The sequence below is a fragment of the Columba livia genome, chromosome 19, assembly GCF_036013475.1.
Source record: "Columba livia isolate bColLiv1 breed racing homer chromosome 19, bColLiv1.pat.W.v2, whole genome shotgun sequence".
Lineage (NCBI taxonomy): Eukaryota > Metazoa > Chordata > Aves > Columbiformes > Columbidae > Columba > Columba livia.
The window spans coordinates 1,553,977-1,581,457 of record NC_088620.1 but is presented as its reverse complement, the minus strand read 5'-3'; the positions used below and the strand labels follow the sequence as shown (position 1 = coordinate 1,581,457).

General features: G+C 45.5%; 2 protein-coding genes across 28 annotated transcripts in view; one reads left to right on the top strand and one right to left on the bottom strand.

Moving 5' to 3' along the window:
- STRBP (spermatid perinuclear RNA binding protein) overlaps positions 1-1,774 on the bottom strand; it is a 58,339-nt gene extending 56,565 nt beyond the window's left edge. For 10 of the 23 annotated variants that reach the window (XR_010467155.1, XR_010467154.1, XM_065035477.1 and 7 more), the window contains exon 1: positions 1,039-1,171. The gene's annotated coding sequence lies outside the window, so the exon portion shown is untranslated. Of the gene's footprint in view, positions 1-668; positions 815-906; positions 1,004-1,038; positions 1,172-1,367 lie in introns of those variants that run through there. The other 13 variants (XM_065035465.1, XM_065035472.1, XM_065035459.1 and 10 more) reach the window with 9 other exon arrangements.
- The window catches only part of CRB2 (crumbs cell polarity complex component 2), a 51,580-nt gene continuing 25,477 nt past the window's right edge, over positions 1,379-27,481 (top strand). For 2 of the 5 annotated variants that reach the window (XM_065035428.1, XM_065035427.1), the window contains exon 1: positions 20,196-20,358. In XM_065035428.1, the coding sequence (XP_064891500.1) occupies positions 20,286-20,358 (73 nt within the window). In that variant the 5' untranslated portion in view covers positions 20,196-20,285. Of the gene's footprint in view, positions 1,520-1,670; positions 1,696-1,896; positions 2,019-2,155; positions 2,331-20,195; positions 20,359-27,481 lie in introns of those variants that run through there. The other 3 variants (XM_065035429.1, XM_065035430.1, XM_021280251.2) reach the window with 3 other exon arrangements.

Genomic DNA, 27,481 nt, shown 5'->3' with positions numbered 1-27,481 from the left:
AAGCTTTCAGGACAAAGTATGACACAACTTTTAAAAAACGTTAACAAACTACAGCACACAGTTCACAAAAATAAAATCCAGACACATCCAGGACCCCCCATGTTATAAATTTTTTGTCCTGCTGTACCCTGTACAAGCCATTTGGAATGCGCGCTCTCTGGAGCAGGACATTTTAGTCTTACTTTCTGTAAACCACACAGAACCATTGTCAGAGCCATGTAAATAAATAATAAGACATTTAGTTAGATAATGCATATTTCTGTTTTGATTCAGAACTCAAGTTTTGCTCTACTTAGTAGCCCGAACGCGACTCCTCAGTTATCCTTTCAAAGTTATCACTTGCAGAAAAGAAGAGTGGGTTAATGATTAACAAAATCCAGTGCAAAGCAAATCCAGAGTGAAAGAGAAAAAATAACCAAAACACCGATAATTTTTCGATTTCTTTCCTCCCAGCCAGGAAGCCTGTGAAGGTACCAGAGGGACAGTGCCGGGCTCCGGGAACATCGCTGCTCCAGAGGCGGGTCCGGAGCGCACCCGGGTGAGCCATGGCCGCCGGGTCACACCCGCACCTGGCGCTGCCGCCCGGGGACCCGCGCCCCGCACACACCGGCCGATCTCCCTCCCCCTCCGCCCGTCCCGACCCGGCCGCAGCGCCCGCCCGCACACACCTGCGCGCCGTGGACAGGTACGGAGGAGCGGCCGCCTGCGCGCAGCGCGGCGCCCAGTGCCCATGTCCGCCCCCGCCCGCGGGCCGGCGGCCCCTCCGGGCGCGGGAGCCCCCCCGCCCCCCGCCCGCCTCAACGGCTCCAACGGCAGCCGCGCCCCTCCGCGCGCGCAGCAGCGCCCCCCGCTCCCGCACCGCCTCCCATCCCCCGCACCGCCCCCCGCGCCGTGTCCTGCCCTTGCCTCCTGCCCGCAGTGCCCGGTGCAGTGGGAGGAGCGGTGCCCGGCGCCCGCCTCCCCTCCGGGGCGCGCAGGGAGAGCTGTCTGCCACCTCGACCCCTACCCGCCGCCAGCGCGGCCGCTCGCCCGCCTCACCCCGCTCGCCGCCGGCCCCGGCGCAGCCCCCCGGCCCCGTCCCGGCTCCGTGGCCCCGTCCGGCTCCTCCGGCTCCGCAGCGGCGAGCGGGGCTCCGGCACGTGACAGCGCCCAGCGCCCCCATAGGCTGGGGCTGCCGGGCAACGTGAGCCCGCCCCCTCCCTGCACCTGAGAGAGAGCCTTACGCCAACTGCGTAGGGAGATGCCGGGCGGCCGCGCCAACTTCGTAGCGGCGCGGAACCAGCCGTTTCCTCCCTCCTCGCGGCAGGCCGGCGCAGCCTTACGGAATTGACGTAAAGCTGCTTGGCTCGGCTCGGCCGGTTTCCTACCTGGGGCCGCTACTCCTTGCGTTAACTGCGCAATCCCACCCGCCTCCCGGGGAGAGGGGTCTCGGCAGCTCAGAGAGCTCCTGCAGCTGCGTGGGGTAGGAGCAGCCAAGCCTACACCCAGGAACGTCACTTACGTAAAGCCCCTCAAAGAGGTTAGTGTTTCTTACGAATTCTCCGTAATGTCGTCAACGCGGGCGGTGCACCTGAGAGGGCTCCCGTTGCGCAAATGCCGTAGGTGCTAGCGTGCCTGGCGCAGAGTGCGTAAGCGCCGCGATAGGGTCGTCCCCATCCCCGGGGAGGGGCGGCCGGGCCTGGCGGCGGGAGGCAGGTGTGTGTGCGGGGAGGCTCGTCCCTGCCCCGTCGCCGCTCAGGGCGGGGAGGAGCCGTCGCCCCCGTGTCGAGGCACCACGGCGGAGCCTGGGGGTGTGGTTTCATCGTCACCCGGCCCCGCTTGCAGCCGCCCAGGGCCGTGAGTGTGAAAGTCCCCAGAGGCAGCCCCACTCCCCGGCCCAGGGAGGGGTGAGGTGTGAGGCAGCGCCCTGGCACCCTCGCCTCGGCAGCGCCCGACCTTGGTGGATTTTGTACCCCACTGCAAAATCTAAACCGGTGCAGAGGAGTTCCCGAAATTGAAATGTAAATTAGTGTTTCCATGTGAGTAGTTGTTCTCTGTGTGGAACCCTCCGTGGTTGTCTGGGGACATGAAAATCAAGGCAGCTTTAGGGTGGGTTTAGACTGGTTGGGCTTCACAAAGTGTGCAACGTTCAGTGAGCTCTGTCCTTGTCTTCTAGAAGTCAAGAGAAATGGGTCCAGGATAGCTTTCAGCTGCGCTGTGGCAATTGTTCCTGATGCCAGACACCTGGCAGTTCCAGAGCAGGCGGACACCCCGGGAGGCTGCAGAGAAGAGCTCCGGGTACTTTGTTCATCAGATGCCTCAGAGAAGTGCTAGCCTGCTAAAACCTTTAGGTAGGAGGATTTTGTTTTACTTTTGTATGTGTGTTCTATAGAACCTTTATGGTTTTGCTTCCACATTCAAATGGCTGATATTTTCACATGGGTGCTTCAAGCTTTGTGCCAGGTTTTTTAGGTTAAGTGCCTTTTCAAACTCAGCTTTTGACATATAAGTCCAGAGCAATTGTATTTAATATAACTTGTTACACTTTTCAGAACTGATTTTATATGGGCTCTAAAGATGAAAGTCTGTGGAGCTCTGTGCCAAAATAATCAATACACAGCATGCTGTGCTGAAGCGGCCTATGAGGGAGCACTGGCAGAAGGCAGTGGGATCAGGAGATTTGCAGTGCTGAACCGAAACAGTAACTTCCATTCAAAAGAGCGATTTGCAGCATTAGCGTGGAAGCAGGAAACGTGCGTGCATAAATAACTTTAAATGTAGTGAGACATCCAGCTTGTTCAAATTAAACTTCTGTTGCCTGTGGCTAAAGTGTCACTGTAGTTCTGAACAGACACACGTAGTTCTACTTTTGTAACAAACTTTTATCTCATGCTGTTTAAGGAATAGAAGGAGAAACAAATATGAGAGATCTCAGTTACTGCTTTCAAGTCTAGAATCAAAAAGGTTTCAAAGCAATGACTGAGTTTAACTAAATCTCTTGTGTGGCCTTAAAATATCAGTGTAGGCCTTGAGAAGGGGCAAGAAGATAATAGCTAGAAAATCAAGGACTGGTTGAAGGACTTAGTGTGAGAACATTTTTATTTGAAATTGATTACAGCGAATAGAGACACAGTAAAAATATAGCCCAGAGGAAGGCTGCTGGAACAGATAGGGAATGGGAAGGGGCAGCTGTGAACGTCAGTGGCTGTGTAGCGAAGGTGGGAATGAAGTCATGAGAGAAAAATCTGCAAGAGATGGCATCTCAAATACTGAAGCTTCTGCAGAGCCACAAGAAAGTTATTTTCAGCTGTGCTCTGAGTGAAATCTTGAATTTTTCTGTTGAGTTCTCCCTTGGTCTAATGATTTGCCAAGGGCGAAAACACAGAGGAAAGGGGATTGATAGATTAATTTAGAATACAGGGGATTGGAAGAGCTTTGGCGCTGCACTACAAGAATATAAATTTAACAGGGAAAATAACCTCTAAGGTTTGGAAAAAAGTTAACATCTGTTGTTAGGCTTCATGGAATAAAAAGGGAGAAAATTGCATTTATAATCTAAGTTTACTGAGTAGGAGATGGGGACTTCAGTTGGGCCAAAAGCAACCTGGAGTTAGTTACCTTGTGTAAAGATAAAGTGATTAACATAATTTTCCTTTTTTGGGGGACAAAATACTGGCATAGGAAGATTTTTTTTGTTTTTAAATCTATAACTATGATGGAAATAATGTGTGTTTGCTGCAGATGTTTTAAGAGAGATAGGTTAGGGTGGTCTAATTTTAAGTACTATGGAGGTTTTGTGCTATAACAAGTGTATATAATGGAATAAAGCCAATTCTGTGAGAACAGTATACAGATCTGAGCTGTTAATGCAGAGAACAGTCATGGTGACTGAAGTCTAAGACTATTTAACTGATGTCTGACACAATAAACGTAGAATTAGTTTGTAAAAAAACCCCTCTTTTCCTGGACTGGCTTTCCTGCTTATAGCTCTCATAGCTGATGATGCTGTATTCTGAAAAAAATGATAAAGAAACTATGTTACCAGTATTAAAGAAAAAAGAGATGCGAGGCAGGAGCCAGTATCCATGACCAGCATGTGAAAGCGGTTTTCCTGGGGACTGAAAAACCCCAGAAAAACAGAGGGACCTTACAAAATGTTGATATAGCTACCGGTTTGAAGCCCTGAGTGGAGCGGGCACTGAAACGTGCAGTGGGGCAGCTCCGCGGGGTGGGGGGCGCAGGTGATCCAGCGTCACCTACTAGTTCTACATTGAGGACTAAATGGCTATTAGCTGTAGTAAAGGGAAAGCTCCTACGTGAACAAGGATGAAATGGAACTTACAAAATGTAAAGTGTTTGGTATTGTTTACAGACAAGTGGGAATGTTCACTGAGTGCCGGAGGGAAGAGGTATTTTTCTCGTTACAACTCAGAAAAGAAATCTCTGTTTGAGACTTAACCATTGTCCACTGACCCAGTTCTTTACAGGTTTCAGATTCTGCCTTTAGACACGTACTGAAGTTAATGGAATTTGTGCAAAGGTATCTGAGGACAGACTTGGAATTGGAAAAAAATAACTCTGTATGAGGCGTGTATGTAAAAAATCTTTACATGTGAAATTAGTCTCATAGGGTTCACAAGAAATTAAAATAACTAGAAATTGGAGAAATTGAAAAGAACTTGCTTGACTTTACATCTTTTTAATCTATAAACAAAAAATAATTGTATGTGTTAAACTTGATTTCAGTGGGAATAATCGCACATTGAATGTGGCTGTTTGCATGCTTTGAAGTTTGGCAGTGTTTAAATGCTTTCCACACATGAGGCTTGGGTTTAGGAAGGTGATAAGCTAGGAAGATGACTTGCAAATGTGAAGTGTTTTCAAGAAAATCTTGGCGTTTGAAAAAACAACTGATGTCTAATGACAAGAATGAAGTTGGGAAACAATTCCATACAACATAAACCAGTGTCCAGAGCCACTGTTCTGTCTTGCTGTGTTTGCTTGTTGGAAAGGAGTCATGAGACAAGGAGGGAGGTGGAACGCCAGGGGACAGAGAAAACAAAGTGAAAAGCCCTGATGGCATCTGGCTTCCACAAAAAGCCACAATCAACAGCACAGAGAGCAGAAGGTGAAAGTTAAAAGGTTATAATATAAGCAGCATAAAAATAGATGTTGAGCGGATTAAAGCTGCATTCCGAAAGGGTAAACATTTTTTTTAAAAATCCCCCATCTTTGCAGAGTGTGCAAGTATTAAAACCCAGAGTCAATAAAATATTTCTGCAAATCTGCATTAAAATCAAAGGCTAAATATCCGAGTAGTCGATTGCTGGGAGTGGTCTGGGGGTGGGGAAAGCGAACTCAACAGTGAAAACTTGACAGATGTGAGTTGAATCTGTTTCTCTGCAGGATGTGGGCACAAGATTCACAGTGGGAGAAAAGAAACGTGAGATGATAGCAGCACTAGAAAAGCCTTTGGGGTAGATACCCATTGCCTCCCTGTTTCCTAGCATGGATCCTGCAGAAGTTGATTGAGTTAGTGTTTGGTAGTTCTCAAGTGCCATCTCGCTGTTCCTCGAGCATCCTGTGGTGTTTTAGGTGTCAGAACTTGCCTTGTTTTGTGTAGACTTGATACCAGCTTTTATTGTTTTGTTTCATTCTGTTCTGCCTTTGTTCTTGTTTGGCCCACAGCTACTAGCTGATTAAGCTGTGGCATGATATAGCAAAGAGTGTTATTCTGAAAAATGCTTACAGGATCTGTATTAATATATTTTTAAACTATATCTCAGGAATAAATGGGAGAGAATCAAGCAAATGACTATCCAGTGTGGAGGGTACTTAAAAATCTAGAATTTGTGCTGCAAAACAAAAGATGACATACATAAATCTGGCAGTTCTTTGTGTACCTAACTCATTACCGAGAGTTTCACAGAGTACTTGCCAATACTCTGCAGTCTGAATGATAGTTGTTTGACTTGGGCTGGAGCAAAGGAGATAAAACGGAGGAAAATTAGGTGCTAAAAGAGGAGGAATCACACCATGAAATGTACCACAGTGCTCTTCAAGTCCCAGAGCAGGCTATGTGGGGTAGCATTTCAGAGATCTTTTTAGCAATGGGGATGAGGATCAGCTTGAAAAGCAAGCAAAACTGGAACCAAGTAAGTGGGAAACACTTTCAGGTTATGACTAATGCAATTATTAGAGAGGCTACTGCATGCACTGTGGTGGATTTAGCTTCAAATAGGAACAAAAGTTATGCCATGTGTGATTGATTCCAGGTTGGGTTACAGTTTAGAAGTGCAATTAGTGAGTCATTTGCTACTTTATATCAATTATTAAAAACAACAGAGGTCTAGGTTTTAAAAAAGCATGCATTTCTCAGTATGTTCTGCTCTGCTTGGTAATCTTCTGACTTGCCATTTTTGTTGGATGTGTCTTGGCTCGCTGGGTGTCAGGGTACGGAGTGTTCCTTACCCTGTGCTGTGACCCTGTCACCGCATCCCTTCCCTTCTGCGTCTGGCTACAACCCGCCAGAATGAGCAGCTTCCTGAACCGCGTGTGGACGGAAGTGCTTGAATCCTATTGCTGGAGGTGCTGTTTAGGGCACAGTTGACACAGCTAACCTTGCCCACCCTAACATCGGGATTGGTTTGTAGACTGTGCTGCCTTTGGCCCACTGGTTTTATTCTCTTCCCCATCTGACAACTGCTGAATGTATAATTGAAACTTTTCTACTAGTGGCCGGAACAAAACTCATAGCAGCGAACAGCCTTCTTTAAAATGTGAGTGTGCACATGCGGACATTTTTCTGCTGAGATTATTTCATTGTCTTGTGTGTATTTCCTGAGAAATTAAAGCTTCATGGTTAATATTTTATTAATAGCTAATAGGTTTTGTTTGTTTGTTTTTAAAAAACCATGTGGTTACAGGGCATCTGCGCGAGGAAGGGTGGCAGAAAGAAGGTTCTAGAGCCATGTTGTGGCTGAGCCTGTGGGGCTGGCAGTGTCTCGTACGGCGGGTTTCTCATTGCAGTTTAATGGGATGAAGTACCAAAGACTGACCGTCGGGCTGCAGCTTTCCTCCCTGGAGAAGCCCGGGCTGTAAGAACAGACATCCAAAGTAGGGCTGGACCTCAGAGGTGGCCAAGGTTTCAGCCTTATAATACTTTATAATACACATCTGAGATTTGATCCTGTGATTGTTTAACCCTCACCAGGATTGTGATTGATGTGGTTAACACTTCTGTATTATTGGGATTGTAAACGTGATGAACCAATCTGGAAATCAGCTAGGTTTTTTCCATTGTGTGGGTAGGATACATGTGTGTTTATCTCCTATCAATAGGAGATAAGTATTTTCGTACATGTCAGTGGCAAGTAGATAAATATTTGGGGAAATATGTATGTTCTTTCTAGAAAAATGATGATACACTTGTAAGAGAGATTGTTTTGTGGAAGAATGTGATTGGACCAGCTGAGGGAAGACAGGAGTTTTGTGCAGGTCCTTAGATATATTAGGGGTTTTTTCCTTTTCCTTTGAAGTTTAGGATTGCAGACCTGCCATCATTCCAAAGTAGAAACAACTTGGGTGGCCTTTTTATCACTAATAGGCAGAGTAACCAGGCAGGACTGTGACTCCGCTGAAAAGAGGCTCTGTCATACAAGAGGTTTTCCAGGTCAACATTAAAAGCAAAATATCTCTCATCACATGAGCCTTTGTACTGCACCCATATTTTCTAAATGCTCTTGGCTTATCTTTAATGTTTATGCTGCTATCAAAAATAAACGCAGCTTCCATCTCTGCGGGTGTTGTATTTAACATCAACAGTGAATAGGCTTTTTCATTCCTAAATGCTAATTTTCTTTCTGTTTTCAATCTGTTTCTGGTACAAAAAGTTTTTGTTTTCAGTGGTGGTTTTTTCTTTTCTCTTTGGTTTTTAGCTGCATGTTTTCTCCTTCCCTTATCTGTTTTTTGTCTATGGGCATCTGTATTTTTTTGATGGAAGCAAAAGCTGGGTGACTTTTGATGACCCTGAAGCCTAAAACTTGAAACAGAGTTTGTCTGAGTGCAGCTGGCAGTACAGTCATCATAATAGCTTGGAAAAAAGCTTTACCAAGATTCATTTTCATCAATAGAAAGTGGAGATCTCTTAGGAATAATAGTAATTGTTAGATAGAAATAAAACACTTTGAACTGTGGTCAGCAATCTGATCTAAAAATCTTGCTATAATGAAAACTTTGGTTATAATTAAGTAGTTTTATAATTTCATTAAAAATTCTGTGAGAGTACAGCCAGAGTTCAATGGCATTTGGGAAATGTTCACGAGCTGTACCCTTGAGATCAAATACTGACCTTGCTGAAGCTGATGTATTTCCTGAATGCACTGGTACCCAAACCTGGTATTGCAACGCGGGGTCAGAACAGTTTGTGATTCTGAGGTCTGTTCATCTCGAAGCAGTTGAAGTTCCAGAGCAAACAGATACAGCCAGTGCACTAAAACCTCGGTCTGACATATGGGGCTTGGCACATTCCAGTAACCAAAATCACAGCAGAAGGCTCACTCTTGGAAATCTCTTCTCCCTAGTCTATACGGTTCTGTAGGGCAGATCTTCAGAATTTTCCTGCTCCATGTCCCAGATGTTCTGTGTTTGGTGTCATCAGTCAGCTTCTGCAGACAGCGCTACCTGCCCCTGCCAAGTCTCTAACAAGGTGCTGTGAAACAATTTTCCTGAGTATTGGGATGTTCCTGCTGACTTGCAAATCACTCCTGTTTCCTTGACAAGAGACGAGTGGCCAATTTGATTTGTTTCTCAACACCATGAGGGTCACTGGAAATGGGGAGCGTAATACGTAAATAAGCGCTCCCGATGTCTATTGGGGGGAGACTTTCTTCCGAGTTTTGGCTCATCAGCCCTGCGGCTGGTCCGTCTTTGGGCTGGTGCTGCTGGTCCCCTGCGCACAGCGGCTGCTCCCAAGGGCCCTGGGGCAGCCAGCGCTGCTCCATTGATCTCTGCCTTGCTGACTCCCAGCAAGGTCACACAACTGGCAGCTACAAAAACAGTGTTCTGTGCAAATTTAAAGGGGAAGAGTAGAAGTATCTAGCACAGAATGTTTGCGGGGCCTTTAAAAATGCATAAATATTTTTATTTGTTGAATCTTCTATTTTGCTTCTGCGGAAGTCTAAAACTTGGAAAGAGCTGGTGGCAGAAGTTTGTCCATTGTGACCCGTTTCTTCAGTTTGTGAGTTATGCCCTATCCTGCAAATTGTTCTGTTCTATATTTGTTTTTTGCAAAAGGGTTTGAAATCATGCATACTGCGTTCTCAGAACTGACTCTGATTAATTTGGGCTTTTTATTATTGGAAATGTGGTGGACATTTGGGGTTAGAAAACCCAAACGAACCTAAACTCAGTCTGCAAATGCCTGTGTCTGTGTTGCTCGTGAAACGCTATGCAAATTGCGCTCGCTGTCTTTGTCATTGTTACAGTCATGCTGTTTTCCTACCACTGAATGCTGGCGGCTGCGCTCAGCAGGTTGCGTTCCAGCCAGCGCAGCCCCTGCCAGGGCCACGTGCTCTGGGGTGCGCTGTTCTGCTTGGGCCATTCGAAGGGTATTGCCGTGACTTTTTTAAAGCTGTGTAGCATGCTGCATGTGTCCAGCCTAGCAAAACGTGAGAACTGCAACTGAAAAAATGCTTTAGCAAAGCTGAAGTGCTTAAATACTTGAGAAGCACAAGTGTCTACAGGGTTTGAATGAAGGAAATGGTCCAAACTGCATGAACACAAGACTGGAACACCGAGGGCAGAACTAAGCTGTACTGCATTGGAAAGGGTTTCAGAAATGGTGTGGCAGAGACTGGAAAGGGAGTTTAATTGACCTGGTGGAACTTGTGTGATGTAGAAATACAGGGATCTTCCCAAAAGGTTGTGCAGATACAGGTCTGTTCCAGGAAGAAGCTGGAGCGGCTGATAAAGACAGGTTGACAGATGGCCAGTTTGTCTGGATCTTTGAATGGATGCAGAGGTCAGTGCTGTTGACATTGTTACTTAAGAGCCTGGATACCCTGATGCTAAGAGCCATGAAATAGTCAATAAGCATTATAGAACATTTGCTTTCTGTTAAATACTGCATGCACATTTTTCTTACCTGAACTCTTCCAAAAGAAGGCCTTGCAGGAATCTGACAAATCTCAGGTTTATAGTTTTAATTTGTACATTTGTATTTTTCCAGGCTTCGTGCCAAATAACGAAGGAAAAGAGAAAGGTGCATTTCCCAACTAACTTGTGCAGCACTTGAGACACCAAATATGCAGCGTACAAGTCTAAAACTAGATGTGTTGCAGGAAATAGAGGAGTACACGTCTGGACTGGGAAACTCTGACGTTAACAAGTTTAGGAATAAGAGAGGGATGCCAGTTATGGGAACTCCCAACCCGTGCTGAAATAACAGGCAAATGGAGATTTTGCGTCTCTAACAGCGGTGACTTGGCTTTGGAAAATATTAATATAGTGGATGAAAAAATAATATTCTAAGTGGCATAATTCTGAATTAATGGAAATGTGGTAGATAGTATATTCAATCTCTGCAGTAACTGCTGCTGTTGAGAATCTGTAAATCATGTTGAGTAGTTGGTTTCTCTCTTACACAGAGTTGCTGCTTGCTCTGGTTTTAACCCATATTTGTGTTTCTTCTTGGAAAGTTAACAAATGTTTAGTAGCAGATCCTGAAAGTTAGCACTACCAAAACATCTTGGTGTGTTTATGCTTACTCGCTGTCTTCGTTTGGAGTGTCAGAAGAGGTCCACAATATTTGGATAAGTGCATACTTTGTTCATAGAGCACGCCTGCTTGATGAAGTGCAGCTGGTGCACATAGAGCCAGCGTGGCTAACCTGGTAAAGTGGCTAGATGAGTTTCAGTTAACTGAAGTCTTATCAAATGGTTCATACTAAGATGATCTTTAATTATGTCAGTGTTTCTTGTGTGGGCAAACCAGTTTTTATTAGGTGAAATTATCATTATTTGGAGGGTTTGTGATATTTATTTCTGAGGTTAAATGCCTATGGTTTATAAACTCTGTCCTGAACTTCTACTTGTACAGTCTGTCCAAAGTTTCCTGTCAGAAAAAACAGTTGATAAAAGTTACTTGTCCTTAAAGAGCCTTTTTCCCAAGGCCACTTTACTAGCTATTGTATAATGGGAAGTGTTCTGGCTTGGAATGTATCAGCAGTGATGTTCTGCAACTTTGTGTGTAACTTGCTCTGAATGGCGTGATGGAGTTGGAGAGGAATAAGAGCTGGAGACCACATCGGTGGTGAGCAGGGTCTGTGTGCCCCGGGTTAGGCATAAACTCAGTTCACAGTGTTCAGCTCAATCCTCCATAGAAGTCCTGCGAATGCAAAATTGTCAATTCCCTTTCCTTTATTTGTAGATCAAGTGAGTGGTTATTCCTGTATGTATTTATGAAGTTCACAATGTCATGTAGGTTTTAAAAAGACCATGAAACCCAAAGTGGAGAGCAGAGATTCAATTTGCGTAGGTCTCCTGGGCTTGACTTTGATTTTTCTTGTGGTCAGACGCTGCAGCTCGTCCCTGTGCTGCGGAGCTGGTGGGGTCACGGGCTCCCTGCGTGGGGTGGAAGGTTGTGCCACAGAGCTGGAGCTGGTGCAGCATCTTTGAGGAATGAAGCATGCAGCTCCCTCAGGTGTGGAACGATAAGCAAGGTCTCGTGGAGCAGATATTCAGTAGTGTTTGTAGAATATTGTTTATTCGTGTTGTGAACCAGATTGTGATAGGTAAGGAACATATACTGTGTTTCTAGTTGCTCTCCAGAAGCTGGTAATTGAATCATCAGGATTAGGCATAATGTCCTTGGAAGAGGAGTGTAAAAGCAAGCCTAATTTGATTATTGCAGCAAATCCGTTTTCTGTTCATTGGGAGTTGAAGCAAATAGTTTGATGGTTCAGAACTTCTTATGCTCTCTCTGTTACAAAGATAGCTGCTGGTGTTTGAGGTTTTGACTCTAGTGTGAGACATGATACTACTGTCTGTATCCATGAATTTGTACGGGCTTTCCCTGCGTCTCAGTTCTTCAGCAGCAGGGACTAATCTTAACCATTCTGCACTGATGGAGAATTTTGATTATGTGTTCTGCTTCCCAAAGAGGATCCTTAAAGAGCGTGATGTGGATTGAGGAATGTTTTACTTTTCATGTAGCTGCACGTAATTGTTCTTGAGCTGCTTTTTACCTAAGCAATTCACATTAGTTTAAGCACTTGCAATTGCTGAGTTAATATTCTTGATCATGTTAACAACATCTGTTTTGGGAGTTATTGCATTTGCAGTTCCGAGTGCTGCCTGGTGGAGCTGTGCCCGTGGTAACCGGTGGAGCAGGAGCCTCTGGGCGCTGTGGAGACGCAGCCGCCCCAGCACTGCTCATCATGCACTCGTCCCAGTGAGCCGCTGGGACCTGAGCTAAGGTTTTGTGGGGAGAGACAGACACTTCTGTTTAGCACAGGGTGGTCTACATCCTCCTCCTCAACACTTTAATTTGCAAAAAACGATAAGTTTTTATTGTCATAATTGCATTTGTGCCTTATTAACTGTGATTCTCTCTGCCAGTATCCACAATGACTGTTCTGTTGTGTTCAGCGTTAGCTGTGTTTTGGTTTGCTTTTCAGCATATTAATATATTTTCTTTTCCATAGGATAGTGATACAGTGGGCCACAAAAGTCATGTAGGGCTGAGTCAATATATCTTTTTGCATAAGTCGTTACCCAGTTACGTGTGCTGTATCTCCCAGGCTGGTCCTGCAGCAGGATTTTCTGGAAAGGCGCCGTGTTAGGTGACAGATTTTCTGTCCGAATTACCTTGCAAGTGATACCTTGCTGTTACATTGCTATAGAGAGTATAATTCAGAGCATTATATGAAAAGTGTAATGGTCAGAGGAGACACAATAACAGCACCATCAAATATTGATAAAGTAGGATTATTAATTAGAGCAGGGGTGTAGGATTAAAATGTCCCTTGAGTTTCATTCCCCATTTGATGTGAGAGTGTGGTTTTGTGGTCAGAGAGTGGGAAGCTCAGGACAACTGGAATCTTTTCTTTTCTCTTCAATGTATTTGCTTAATGTTCCTAGTGGTTCAGCGGATATATAATACTATTGACCAGAGTTCATAGAATTACAACATGCTCCTATGGTGGCACTGCTGAGAGGGAACTTTACAAGGACCTTTCTGTTAGTGTAACTTAGACTGATTTGTAGCTCATAAAAAAAGAAAAACACCTCGAAGGAGCTGGTAATTTGCAGTCCTGTCGTCCTGGAGTCTCCTCCTCCTTGAAGGAGCTGCCTGCTTTTGTGAGCTGGAAAGGCCTGGCTGGGTTGGGCGGAGCAGGGAGCGCACACCGTGGGACCGCTCGGCCTCGGTGCGGAGAACGGCGTCTTGCTCTTGGTGGTGTGTGCAGTGCTGAACTAAAGAGATGTCAAAGAAAAGAGACTGAATTGAATTTCCCAGGTACGCGGCCCCACTTAAAAAGGAGCTTTCAAATGTCTCACACTTGAAAAAGACACTGCAGGTTAGAAATGAGATTTGCGTTTAGAACAAAGCCCCCATCTGCATCACTAACAACAGCTGAGGTCATTCAAATAGAAATAATTTCACTTTGACTTTCTTTTGAAGAGTATCTGCGCTCTCTGCGTCATTGGTGTTAGCTTTTCTTTCCCTACACTTTTGATCCATCAGGACAGTACAGTAAGGATTTGTTTTCCTCTTTAGGTGTTTTCTGGTTCTAATATTCTACCTAGAAGAAGTGGTTTTAGACCTGTTGTAATCATACGAGTTCTGTAAATTCATTCTTCCATTCCTATACCTGAAGTGAGCATTCTTGGCATCCCTCAATATGTACCTGTATGTGCTGTAGCATTTTAATGTTCCTTGTGTGTCCCTAAGGCTGTTTTACCTGATAAAACTCCCCAGTCTAAAGCATCTTTTCTTCTTTTTTTTTTTCTTTTTTCTTTTCCGATTTTGAATGTTTCCCTGCACTCTCTAGAGTCGTTAAATGTTCTGACTATGCACTTCAGGAGATCAATATGCTTTTGGTATTCAGAGGCATTATCATTCTGAGGCTGTGTGACTCGTGTGTATTCATCCTATTAACATCTGCTCAAAATTCCCAGGGTCCCACCACAGCGAACAGCGAGCGACCGTTTTGTCCTTGGTGGGGCTGTGTGAGTCAGGTGCCTGACACCTGCCTCGGTGCCGGACAGACTCCATTTCAATCGTTACTTCCTTTTGGCCTTATTTCACCCCTGGAAGCTCAGGTTCAGCTGAAGGCGAATGAATGAATGAATTGGGAAGGGTTGTGTCCTTTGGTGCAGTGGCAATTCCTGCGTATTACTGCCCAAATAAATTATTTGGTTCCTAAATTGTCAGACCCTGTTCTGATCCAGCAGTGAGATTCTATCAGCCCACAAGGATGTGCTCATAGTTGAAGTACCTTTCTGTAAAGCAACAGAAAATGACAAAAGCTCAAGTCCTTTGCTGGGCATGATTGGCAAATCACTGTCCTTACTGGCTAATTTAGTGGAGGATTATGAGCTTTAAAGTCATGCAAAGAGGATGAACTGTGGCTTTGTCTTCAGCATTAACTCCAGTGGATATTTGGTGGTGGGAATACAAAGTGTCAGCTTTATTGTTTTAACAGAAATTGCCAATAGGATTAAATTACTGAGGGGAAATAAACAAGGAAATTCAAGTTAAGTGTATAACAGTGCTGAAGTCAATAGCCAGGAGTGGATTCTCTATTTTAAAATCATGTCTGAGGGACGTGACCTTTTACCCACTTCACGTAAGGCCATTATTCTGGGGCATCTGTGGACAAGAAACAATTGACCAACGTGGAAGCTCCAGCCTGTGAAATACGAATCCGAAAGCTGCCCAGCACTACCCTCCAGTGGCGTGAGAGTTGTATTTACAAGTGTGTTGGGTCTTTTGACAAAAACAGTAGCAAAACCACTTCTCAGCAGTCAACACAACTTCAAAACACTCTTAGATCCAGGCAACGTATTGGACATATCCTTCTTGCTGCTATAGCGTTTTACTGCAGAAATTCTTGCCTGAGACCTGGTTACAGTGTTGGCTGCTCAACATTCTCATCTTCCCCTCTGCCCGGAGGCCCCTGGGAAGGGATTCCCCTCCACCAGGTGGCTGTGAGCAGGGGAGGAGGATCAAAGGGTTTGATGTTGACCTGCAGCAATCCAGAGGGGGCTCGTGTAGATCAAAGGGTCCGGCCGTGGTTAGAGCCTCACTTCTGTGACTTCCCTTAGAGAGAACCTGGCACAGGTACGGCCCAGTCTGCATCTGCTCTGAGTGGGCTCGCACATTGAAGATGAAGCTATAGGTGCCATGCATGTATTGCATATCCTTACGGTTCTGACAATTCGTTAGTGTTTGGAATGAGGCAGGTGAGGAAGATCTCTGCACAAGAAGGCAATATTGCAAGGCAGAGTAGGTGATTTCAGAATTCAGGCCAGTCTGCTTCAGCTTGTCCCCTCAGATCCTACCCTTAGTCTTCCCACAGTCTGCACGCGAATATTGGGGTCTGTGAGAAATTGACGATGATACTGATGAGAGTAAGTTCTGCTTAAGATATCATTTCTCTGTAGAAGTGGTATTCTTTAAAGAGGACCGGGTGTTGTCACAGTTCCTGAGCTGAGGCAGTTCAGTGCGGGTTTGCTGTGTGCGGGTGTGTGACTGCCACGGATCCTGCCGTGGGCCTGGCGCGGGTGCACGGCCAGCGGGACTGCGTTGCCGCAGGATGGCGCCTGCTGGCCGGGCTCCCAGGGCTGGGAGGAGCTGGAGCCCAAACCTGCGCATGTGGGGTATGCATGCTACATTCAGTCTTAACCCACAGAGATGTTCCCTATGAAATTCTCCTAAATAAATGTTCATTCTGCCTTTGTCCTGCTGAACTGCCAACCCTCTTCTTCCTCAATGCTACAGTTTTATCTGAAGTTGATTATTGTGCTCCAGGGAAGTGAGACTGGGTCAGAACTCTGACCATCTGTTACATTACTCTGTTGAATTGTTGCATAGCAAGAAATACTAACCTTTCTGCTCTCTCTTGTCACACCAATTCGTTGCCATTACCCACAACTGATCTGTGTCATGCTCAGTGCTCTCTGGTTTATCAGGTAGCTCGATTTCCTTGCCAGCAGTTCTGATTAGCAATGATTAGCAAAGTGTCTAAAAAGTGCAATTAGGGTGTCTCGAGTCTGGAAATTGTGTGGGTTTTGTAGGTTTTAATAGCAACTTTAAAGTTTTGTCAAAGCTCTTCCATGGCTCTTCTGCTGTGTGGCTGTTGCAGTGGGTCTCACAGTGTTCAGTGTGCTGCCTGGTACCGTCCCGCGCGTTTCAGGCTGTGTCTGCTTGCGTTCGTTTGGCAGCGCTGGTGATACATGAATTTCTTGTGAACTCTTGTTTTCACACTATGGATTTGGCTTGAATGTGTGCGGTGCAGAAGGGACATCTAGTGGCCAGATGGCAAAGTGGTGACAATGCGTTTTAAGGGCTGCCGCTTTGCTTATTATGGGAGAGAGCAAATTGTGGGTTAGAGATTGGGCCCTGGAGGTCTCCAGAGCATTACGTGACCAAACTGCATTTGAACTTTTCAGTTCACAGAATTGGCCTGTGAGTCCCTAGGCTTGAAATTCCAGCCCCCAAACTTTTAAAAATGCACGTGTCGCTTTTCAGCAGTGATGAGAGCAGAGGAGCGTACTGAAGCAGTCATTTTTGAACTCTGTTTTTGAGTGGAACTGGAGTTTGTTCCTTAACCTAGTTCAACCTCCCAAGTTCTCAGTCTGCACCCACTGTTAGTGTGGGCTCATTTGTTCATGGCTGTGCCTATTAACCCCCAGAGGATGAAGTTGGGGAAAAATGAGAAGATTTTGATGTTGTTGGCTTGCATGGCTCAATTCAGGAAGGCAGATTTGAATTCAGTGGTGAGGTTCCAGAACGGTGAGGAGGGAAGGTGGGGCTCTCTCCTCTGAGGCAGGTACCATGTGTGTATAGCAGGAGATGGGAATGTCTTTATTCCTACCAGCGCCTGGCTGTGATACTGGCTGTCATACCGCACGTCTAACCTCTAGTATCCGATCTGTAATATTAGGCTTATTTTAAGCCCTGTGTGAGGAGAGGTTGTGGGACTCATGCAAGCGTACATTGTTCTTTGAATGGAAAGCACAGGCTGTTTTGCATAGGCACCTCACTGCACAGTTCATTCTGAACCATTTGTAGAAAAATGTATAGGATTGTTTTGTGAAAAGTGTACAAAAATATAGGATAAGGGAACAGAAAGGATTTGCTGAGTACCCCAGACCTACTGTCTCTCTTTTCTCTTAATCCAGCTTGCTGCCCCATTTTCACGTCATGCATTTCCGGCTTGCAAAGTTTCCTGCCTGCTGAGAATAGAAGCCTTGCTGTTATGCTGTCCTTAAGTCTCTTGTAATGAGTGTTACGCAGACGAAAGCAGCTGTGTCCTTTGGCTCTAGTTTTAATGCTATGTTAAAGAGCAGATTATAGATGCTGGACTGCAGCGAGACAGAGGTAGCACAAACCATGGCCAGTTTGGGGAAGGCTTTAGCAAGGATGACTAAGGACTTGGGGCTTATGCTTTAGATAACAAATCCGCACAATTGTGCTCCTTCTTTGGAAGTGTAGGCAAGCCTAACAAATCAGGGCCTTACCGGAGTTGTTTCAGGGTCCCCTAATTGGACTAAGCTGGTTAATACCCACACTGGCCTTCAGATGCCCAAGGGTCTAGCACAGAAATGGTCTTCCATTAGTGCTGGCAAAGTGTCATAAAAATGTAACTATGAGTCTTGAAAAAAATTAAATGCTAATATCCTCACAGGTAGACACTGGATGAAGGTATTTTGATTATTATAAGGAAGTTGGATGTCTTGGCCTGTGCAGGCTTTGCTAGCTTGGGTTTTGAGTCCTGGCAGACCCTTGGATGTGCCGGCAGTTAGCAGTGGTCAGAGAGCACAAACACCTTTTCAGGAGGACCCTCCCTGCTGAGCTGCTCCAGCCCCAGCACCCGCAGCGTGTCCTGGCAGCGGCACAGCCACGACGGTGTCCCCGCTGCGGAACATGTCGGCTGAGAACCACGTGCTGCTGCCATTTCCCAGGCTGCTCAAGTCCAAACCCTGCTGTGGGAAATGCAGGAAATCCTTCAAGAAGGCACCGTTCATAGCATTCCTGCATGTGTAATATTATCGACACATTTGCCATGTTAGCAGTTCAGTTTGAACCCATTGACATGGACTTGACAGACCAAGTGACTCCAAAGTAAAACTCAGTCACTAGCACAAGAAGCTACAGCTTGAGGCTGTCTCAAATGTACTGGGAGATACCAAGAATATTCAGACTCTGCTAAACTGTTTTGCTCTTTTCTGAGCCTTGCTCTCCTGTACCAAGTCTACTGTAGCCAAGGGCTCTGTTGGGTACGAGCTGCCACTGGCCACACAGCACAGTAGTGGCACCAGACTTGCATGAGACATAAGCCTCTGTGGGACGACCTCGACTTTCATATGTGTAGGGATTTGTTATGCTAATTCTGTTTTATGAAAGCTGAGCATGTCCTTCAGGTAGACACATAAGCCATAAATTACTACAGGTAGTTTTATTTCCCCTGCATTGTGAAGTATTGCACCAGTTGACTTACAGAAGTGGCTGTATTCAGTGGAAGAAGAATGGCTTATTGCAGTGTTAGTTGTGCGATGGATTCATGAGCATTTGCTTTAGTTGTGGAAAAGATGAGTTGTTTGGATAATTCACACAGGTGAGGCAAGAAGATCCTGAGCAGAAAGATTCTGCACATGTCAGCGGTTGGTTGAGCCCCCTGACAGCAAAATGAGAATTTAAAGACAGAGAAATGAGTTCCAGATGGTTGTGGTAGCTGGCAAGAAACTAATACTGAGGCTGATCTTGAGAAAACAGACGGAAGACACCAGAGATGAAAGTGGGGGCAGGGTGGTCCAGATAAGGTTGATAACACATGATATATCATCTTTGGAGCGTTCCAAGGCAGGATAGTGAGATGAACCATTTGTTGCTGAACGGCAGTGTTTTGGTGGTGAAAACGCTCTTGCTGTGCCTGTTCTGCTTTCTGCACCGAAGTTAAAAGTAGGGCAGTAAATGTCCCTGCACATGGCCCATCAGCCTTTGTCCTCTGCAAGGATGCTGAGATAACAGGAATGACTCCTTGCAGGATTGATGTTGTTTTCCTTGCATGCCGCCTGTCTGCACCAATTCTTTGCTATCTTGCATGTTTCTTGTTTGAAGTAGGAATTTATGTGGCATCTTACCTGCTTTCTATTCTTAGTTGTCCGTGGAAGGGTGAGGCAAGGGACGTAATTCTCCTTACAGTCAGTTTAATCCAATTGTGGTGTGGGTTTAGAGGTACTTAGTGGGTCACAACTGAGTGTGGGCTCTGTCTTTTTCCAGTTACTTTCACAAAACAATGGACACATAATTTTTTCACTTATAAAACTGAACACATGCATCTAAAGGTGGAGGTGTGGCTTGGTGCTTGTGTTATGCAGATAACTTCTGTTCATCTCTGTAACTGTCCCTTAGCTGGGAAAGAGGGTTCGTGTGCATTCTGTGAGTTTGTATGTTTTTGGGGGTTCAGACATCTCCTGATGTATGAGAGAGAGCAGGAGGGACCAATGTGGACTAGATCTGCTCTTTGGGATTAACAGTATGCCTTTTGTGTCTTTTGTCATTTTCTCTTTGAACAAATTTCTCTATCAGAAAATTGTGATTGATCCTCATCAGGCATTTATTTGTAAATATGAGTTCATACAGAATCCTGCATCCAAGAAATGAGCCCCAGCCACCTCAGTCCCCAAGCTGGTTCTGAGCTATGGAGGAGACACCAGGTTTGTTTTTTCATTCTATAGATGGAGTTCAAACAACAGAAAGCAAAAACCCACCCGAGGTCCTTTTTCCTTGTTGCCTTGTGCGGTGAGTCTCGTAGTCCTGCAGTTTCTCACTCCTTGGGCAGCCCGTCCGGTTCTCAGCCCGGGCCGTTCTCCGCCCGCCCCTCCGGCCGCCGGGCGGTGCAGCCGCTGGCGCCCCGCGCGGTCCGATCCGGAGATCCATGCCGCGTTTTCCCTGCGCTCCGGCGCGGCCTCTGTCCAGCGGGCAGTGCTGGTCCGGCGCGTGCAGCGGGCCCGCCCGGCCGCGATGCGGGAGCAGCCGGGACTGTGCGCGGAGAGCGGGCACCGGCACCGGCACCGGCCATGGAGCTGAGCACAGCTGCGCCCAGGGCGGGCGGCGCTGCCCTCCTCCTGCCGCTCTTCCTCCTGCTCTGGGGTAAGTTGTTTCGTCTTCCGTGCCTGATTCTTGCCCAGTTACTGTGCATTAACTTTGGATCAAATCTGTAACCTGCCCTTGTGTTGCAAAGGTGACTAAAGAAAACGTCACTCTCACTGTTAGATTCGAAGGCTGAAAACTTCTTGTCTGGAAGGCAGACAGGCATTTCATTCTAGATATGTTTTTCCTTCTATTTATTTCTTGTCTCCTTTTGTCTTTCTGCCTGTGCACATGTACATATGCATTTATTCACAAGAGCAAAAAGTGTGTGCACTACCATGTAATTGTATTCAACTATTACAGTAACCATTTTCTGCGTTGAAAAGTTCTGAATTTTACGACTGTGCCCATACAGAGGAAACACAGAGCTTTATTTCCATTCTGTATTCTTTAGAAATACATCTAAGCAAAAGAGGAGTGTACCTAGGGGAGTGTACTGATACATTCAGGTGCCAGATACCCCTGGTACAAAATCTGGAGGAAGAAGACAGTCCATACGTATTCTCACTTGGAAATCTTGAAGAAAGCAGATCCATCCTCAAAATGCAAGAACTGATGAGGTTACAAAAGAGTCTATCACACTGATGGGGGATTTTGGTTTTTTTGTTTATTTGTTTGTTTTTCCCACATTGAAAACTTATTTTATTACAAAAGAATATACTTGAGTATACTGGGATTCAAGCTCACATAAACATGTCTCTGGGCTCCAAAAGCCACTCTTGTATACAATTTCTTATGCTGCCTGAAAAATAGATCTCTGTGTTTCTTCTGGAGTGGGTGCCTGGAGATCTGCTGGGCCCAGACACCTGGTTTAGTCATCTAGGGATTATAGGGTCACGTCAGGAACATGGCCAGCCTTTTACTGGAAAGCGATTGGGACTGAAGAGGCCTCCTTGTCCTGGCGCTGCCAGACCGGTGTCTGATGTCCCAGTCCCGTTTGGTTTCCATGAGTGGGGACAGAAATGATCGATGACGTGAAGAAGTGCAGGTGAAACATGGAGAACATGCAGAGCATAGAGTCAGAGCGCCTTTCCTCTGCTAATATCTGCTGCATTTGGCATTTTCTCGCATTAGTGGGTGAAGTTTATGTACTTTTGCAGAGTTGGAGAAAGTTTGCAACTTTTCATTTGATTCCCCAAGTCTTTTTTTTCCCCTCCTCTGAAGCATCTCTACATTTCCTTTGCTCCGATCACCTCACACTATGGTTATGAAAGTCAAACTACATTTGGGTTTTGTCTTTTTTTCCTTTTATTTTTCCTCTTGTACCAGCCTCTTTGTCCGGTGCATTCGCTCCAAGTGCCTGGAATTCCTCTGGCCACGGGGAAGCAGCAGGACTGTCTTTTGTATCTCGTAACCATAGCTACTGGTTTGGAGTGTGAGGCAGTTATGGTGGCTCTGCATTGTGCAGAAGGGAGGCCGCTTGCAGTGGGGTGTTGCTGGGTGTGTGGCTGCCAGAGCCGACATGTTTCTGGGGATTTGTGCTGTTTGCCCATCGCACTGATAGTTTCCACTGCTGGGTGAAGCTCTTTTCTCAACAGTGATTTACTGAGAATGTGGTTTTCTTTTGGAGTGCAGGTGGACGACGCATCTTGTTACAGCCGGGAAAGCTCAAAGAAAGCAACAATTTACATAGTCTTTCCACCTGCTCCTGTTTTGAAAGGGGAATTCTGCCAGATTTAAACTACAGTTAATGGTGGTATTTAAGTAGTGCTTTTAGAATGTTAAGGCTATAAGGAAATGCCTTTTCTTGCCCTTGTGAGGTATATGACTACTCTTTTTTGTAGTTGACTGAGTCTCAATGTCATCGAAGCATGGAGTGGCTAAGTTATTTGTTCAAAATGTGTTGGGAAAGTTCTGATCATCCGGATGGCCTGTTGCCCCCAGGTTGCCTGTAACCATAAGACCATCCTGCAGCCAGACCCATCCAGTCTCCAGTTGTTTGAAATAAACTCCAGAGGGACAGGTTCAGACTGCTTGTGACTCCGCTTTTCCTGCCGCTGTCTGTGTGAGGGGCAGAACAGCCCTCAGCTTCGTCTGTGGTGTTCTGAGGGAGATTCTGGAGGGCAGAACTGAGTGTGTACTCATTGCTGTTCCCACAACTCTAGCCAGCAATGAACACAGTAATTCACATACCTTTGGCCTGGAAAATGCTTTGGATGCCTGTTGAGGGAGGACATGTGTAGACAAACCTTTTTCCTGGCAGTTTGCTATCTGCTTTAATGCAAACTCTTGAGATGAGCTCGGGGACCTATGGACAGTTTAAATCTTACTTCAAAACGTGGAAACAAAGACATAAAAGCTTTTCAGCCATTTTGTTGCTTGTCAATATATTTAAATAAGAATTGGACCTTCAAGCTTGTGATTCAGTCTGGTTAACTGAATCCACAGGAAACCCCCTGTCTCGGTGTTTGATCTGTGGAAATAGCTGAGAGATCAGAGAATGCGTAAACCTTGGAGGTCAGCTTGGAGGGGTGTTTATTAAGGGAAAATACGGGGGTGTCATAAGCACAGAAGATCAAAGAGTTACTGTGGCAATATATGCAGTGCTATCATAAAACATAGATTTATAGTTCCTGTCCTCTGAGTTCCAGCAGCATGATAATAGGAGTTACATCTTCAAATCTGCATTAGAACAGCGGACAGATAATGAAAACGATTTAGCTGGCTACTTGTTCTGTATTAAGAGTAAGTTTAATTCCCTGAAGTGGTATTTCTGATAATGCTGTTAATGCCGCTGGCCATAACATTGGCACTGCTCAGCCGTAGGGATTGCTGCCCACCCTTGGCACCTTTTAGCAGTTTACTGGGTGAGAGAAAGACAGGAATCAGCTTTCTGCTTCTTTGGGGGGGTAAATATTATGCAAATTTCACAAGGGGAAACGGAGCCACTTCTTCCGCCTGTCTTCATGAAAGTCCAGTGGTCTGGGCCCTTATGAGTTCTTTTTATTTTACACTAGCAGACTGAAATATCTCTGCCGTGAAAAAGCTTTGTCACACCAAAAGCCTGGCATGCAAATGTTGTGGTCTGGAACTTGTTGGTCTGCAATAACAGAGAAAACCAATGTAAGAAGCCTGGAAAGTGATGAAACCACGATATTAATCTAAAAATTGGAATAGGAAAAGCTGAAATCTGAACCGGGTGCAGGGGTTTCCCGAGAGGTTGTTCAGTTAGTATCCGAACTGGCAGTTGGCTCAGAAACTGGGCTTAGTGCTTCATCTACCAAAACTCTACAAGTTGTATCAAATCTATGAACAGTAATGCTCTTTTTTACCTTCTTTATCAGGAAGCAGGTATTTGGTGTAGATCTGGGAAGGGTTTTCTCTCTGTGTCAACAAAGAAATGAGGCTTGTAAAGCCCTAGAATGCATGAAGTCACCCGAAAGGGCCTTGTGCACTCCCTGGATGGGTACACTGAAGGTACTTCCTAAAGAAGGATTTGATTTTACTCTGCCGTCATCTTTCCAGAGTTAGCGAGGGTGGGTGACCAGCACGAATGGCCCTTGAGGGCTCTGGTCCCGATGGGTGCTGGGAACAGGCCGTGGTGTGTACCCTGGCACTAATCCTTCACCCGGACCAGGAGAGGCAGAGATCAGCAGAGGTCAGCAGGGATTTACTAATATAAGCACATGCCTTCCCGTTGTCATGGAGACAGAACTCTTTCCGTTCCTTTATTCAGAGTTTATTTAGTAGTTGTGTTACCCTGATACTTGCAGTGGAGGGTTCCCGCTCTGCCCTTGGCCCCGGTGCTCAGCAGGGCACCGCCTGGCTGCTGGAGCCGTGTTGGGCTGGCACCGTGAGCGTTTGTGGTTTGAGGGTTCCTCTCCCTCGGTTATGACTGTGGAGCAGGGGGGGCTGCTGCTGGGCAGCCTGATGTTCTCACCTCCTGGTCACAAGTTGTCCTTTTCCAGTTGTAGCAAGCAGGGCACCTGAAGGAAGCCTCTTTCTCCACAAGCCTGCAGTACCTTTTTGTAAAAGATGAGCAAGATTTAAAATAGCATGGAAGTCAAGGAACTCAACAACAAATCCATGCACAAAAGGTACTTCACACATCATGACTGGGTCATAATTTTGGGAACGTAAATACTCATAAGCATGAAGCAGTCTTTTCCCAAAGTATATCTTGAGCATTTTGCTGAGACATTGTATGCAACAGATAGTGAAAATATGCACATGAACTCTGAGTGCAGTGCACATACATGAACAGGTATTCACAGATGGGTTATTTTCAGTAAGTACCACTGACTCTGCTTAGAATTTTATATGTGTTTGTGGAGATTATATTGTTCCATTTGAATAACACTTTAATAAAAACCAAACTAACCGACCCACAAAAACCACATTAGTCACTTGGCAAAATTGTCCTTCAGTCTGAAGGAAACAAGGGAACCTCTGGGCTGATAACCCCTGCCTGCTGCTTTCTCACTGGAATTTTAAGTGTCCATAAAGAGCACCTTTGGGGTAGTTATCAGTGAAGCAGTGTGAGGAGCCGGAAACTCCAGGTACCGTGTGCCTGAATAGGGTGACAATTAAGCGGAGCCTGGAAATCAACAGCTCTAGCTGCTAAAATTCAAGTGAGAGGTTCATGTAGATGTGGCACTGAACATCTTCCACGAGGCTGGGTGTATCCCCAGCTTGGCCCATCCATCCCCTGTTTCCCAAGGCTTTGAAAAACAAACCTGTGAAAAGCAAAAACAAAAACCAGAAGCCGGTGACTAATGCTAAAGCAGCATCTCACAAACAGTGAAGTAATAAAATGACTGAAGCTCCTTGTCCTGTGTATTTTTGTCTTAGCAACTCATAATTGGTCTCTAATAAAACCTTCTGCCAGCAATGCCAACATAACATCAGGATGGAGAGGTTGTGCAAGAAGTTACTTCCATGCAACTCATGTTGGGGGGGAAATAACTGCTGAGATTTCACAACATTTGAGTAGGCAGAGTTGAGGGGGGTTATTTGTTTTGTAAAGAAAAGGACAGAAACCTTCGTACAGCTCTTTGAGAGCCTCCCTGTCCCGTGTCACTGCAGTGAGGGACGCTGCACTGCTACCCGGGCATCTCGGATCGCTCAGCTCCTCATTCATCTCAGATTTCTCTTTTTATGGCTAGAAAACTTGCTGTTGAAACTGTCCTTTGACAAGATAATGTACTAACGGTATAGAGTATAAAATTATTAAAGCCTGTTATTAAAACAAAACTGGATAATGCAGCTTGCTTGCCTAAAAGTCTTACAAAGGGTCACAAACCTCATCTTTTAGGGAAAGTCTTTGTCACCTACCTCTAAAGTGTAAAACCAGACCTGTCCTGCAAGAGCTCAATGGATGCTTTATATGCCACTGTGTTAGCCTTTGAAGTGCCTCCTAATCCACCCCTAAATGCCTGGAACATATTCTTCAAAGAAACTGTGGGCTTCTCCGGTTTCGTTTCAGATTAGGGTTGCAGGATGGCATGACTAATATATTTTAAAATGTTTTTTTCGCTTACAGACATCACTGATCCATACCTGTCTTGTGAAACGTAAAACAGTCCCAAGTGTTATTGTTAATCCAGCAACAACTACTTTTGTCGAGAACTATTAAACTCGTGTCATTCAACAAGTTCTTTGACCTGAATTTCACCATTTTCATGGAACAGCATAGTCCGAATTCTGTGTTTTCATGGTTGGTATATTGTACAGTAGGAAAAGCGAATTTATTCATTTTGCTTAGTAGCATTTGATGCATATTCATATGTTATTCATATAATTATTCCAAAATTGAGAGGAATTATTGTATGCCCTAGGACTGATGGATGAAAATAACAAGACTAGAGCTGAAAGTGTCACTCGTGTTCTTTCTCCGGCCAGGTGCCCGTCCGGGTCTGGATACCCCTTAGTGCACCGAACTCCTGCAGGCTCTGTGTTTAACGTTAGGGGACATCACCAGTGGTGTGCTCACTCTCACTGCTGAAATCCCCCTTTCTGACATCCCTCTGGAGCAAATTGTGTTTTGAATTAGTGTCTCATCTGTGGAATTATTTAGCCACTGAATGAATATTATACTATATTTACTATATTTACACAGGAGCTTGCTTCGTCCTTGGGAAATGTTTTTTCCAGTATTAGTATTAGCATGCTATATACAGGAGAAAGTATGATATAATCTTGGAGTTAGCGTTGTTAATACGTCTGTAACCTCTGCTGAGTAGGGCAAATGTGTGGGTAATTTTCTGCAAGCTGCAGTTCACAGAATAATTTGAAGTTATTTAGATATTGTTTCATTTCTTGGAAAAACCAGGAAGTAGAAAATGGATTTGATGTTTTATGTTTAATTGCAAGAAGCATTTAGACTGTGTACTTACAACAAAAGCAGAATACTATATATGTAGTCTTTGAAATGACTTGAGGCTGCCAACACTGGCAGTGCTCGGTGGTTCTGTTGAAATGCGAGTTCCTTTGCAGATGGGTCTGCTGCAGATCGGAGCACTTGTTCCGAAGGCGCAGGGGACTTGGTGTCTGTCTCGGGCTGTGCTCCTGGCCTGTGGAACGTGCAGCCTGGGCCTGGTTCCTCATTAAGCCTCCAAAGGCTCCCATCTCCTGCCTAGTAAAGCTCTTTTGCAAATAGTTTCCTGGGCTCCCACTCTTAATTGCTACAGAGATTCCTGGCAGATTCCGTCATCTTGTTTTCTGCCTGACTGGGAATCTGAGAATAAAAGGGTTGATGGCAGAATAAAGAGATTGCTGGACAGTGCAATGCTCAGCAGCTCTCCCAGCATCACATGAGAGAGGAAGGAAGGGCTGGGCTGTGGAGGTGATGCTGGGAAGAGAAAGGGCTGTCTAAATCCCTGAGCCTCCCTCCCCCCACACTGCCCCTCAAAAGAATACTTAGAAACACTACGGTCTTTTGGTGGGAGGAATCTGGGGGAGGTCAGGGCAGGGGCAGGCTTTTGTAAACCAAAGTCTCCTATAAATCCCCTTCAGGCCCCAAAGCCGGATGCCTCCACCTTCAGGTACAAAGAGACTGAGGAGCTCATGGGGCAGCGAGCCGATAGAAAACCACTGACACAGATTAACTACTGGGTGTGTAGAAGGTGCACCAGAGCAAGGCAAACATGACCAAAAATGGGCTGGGATAATGATGGCATGAATG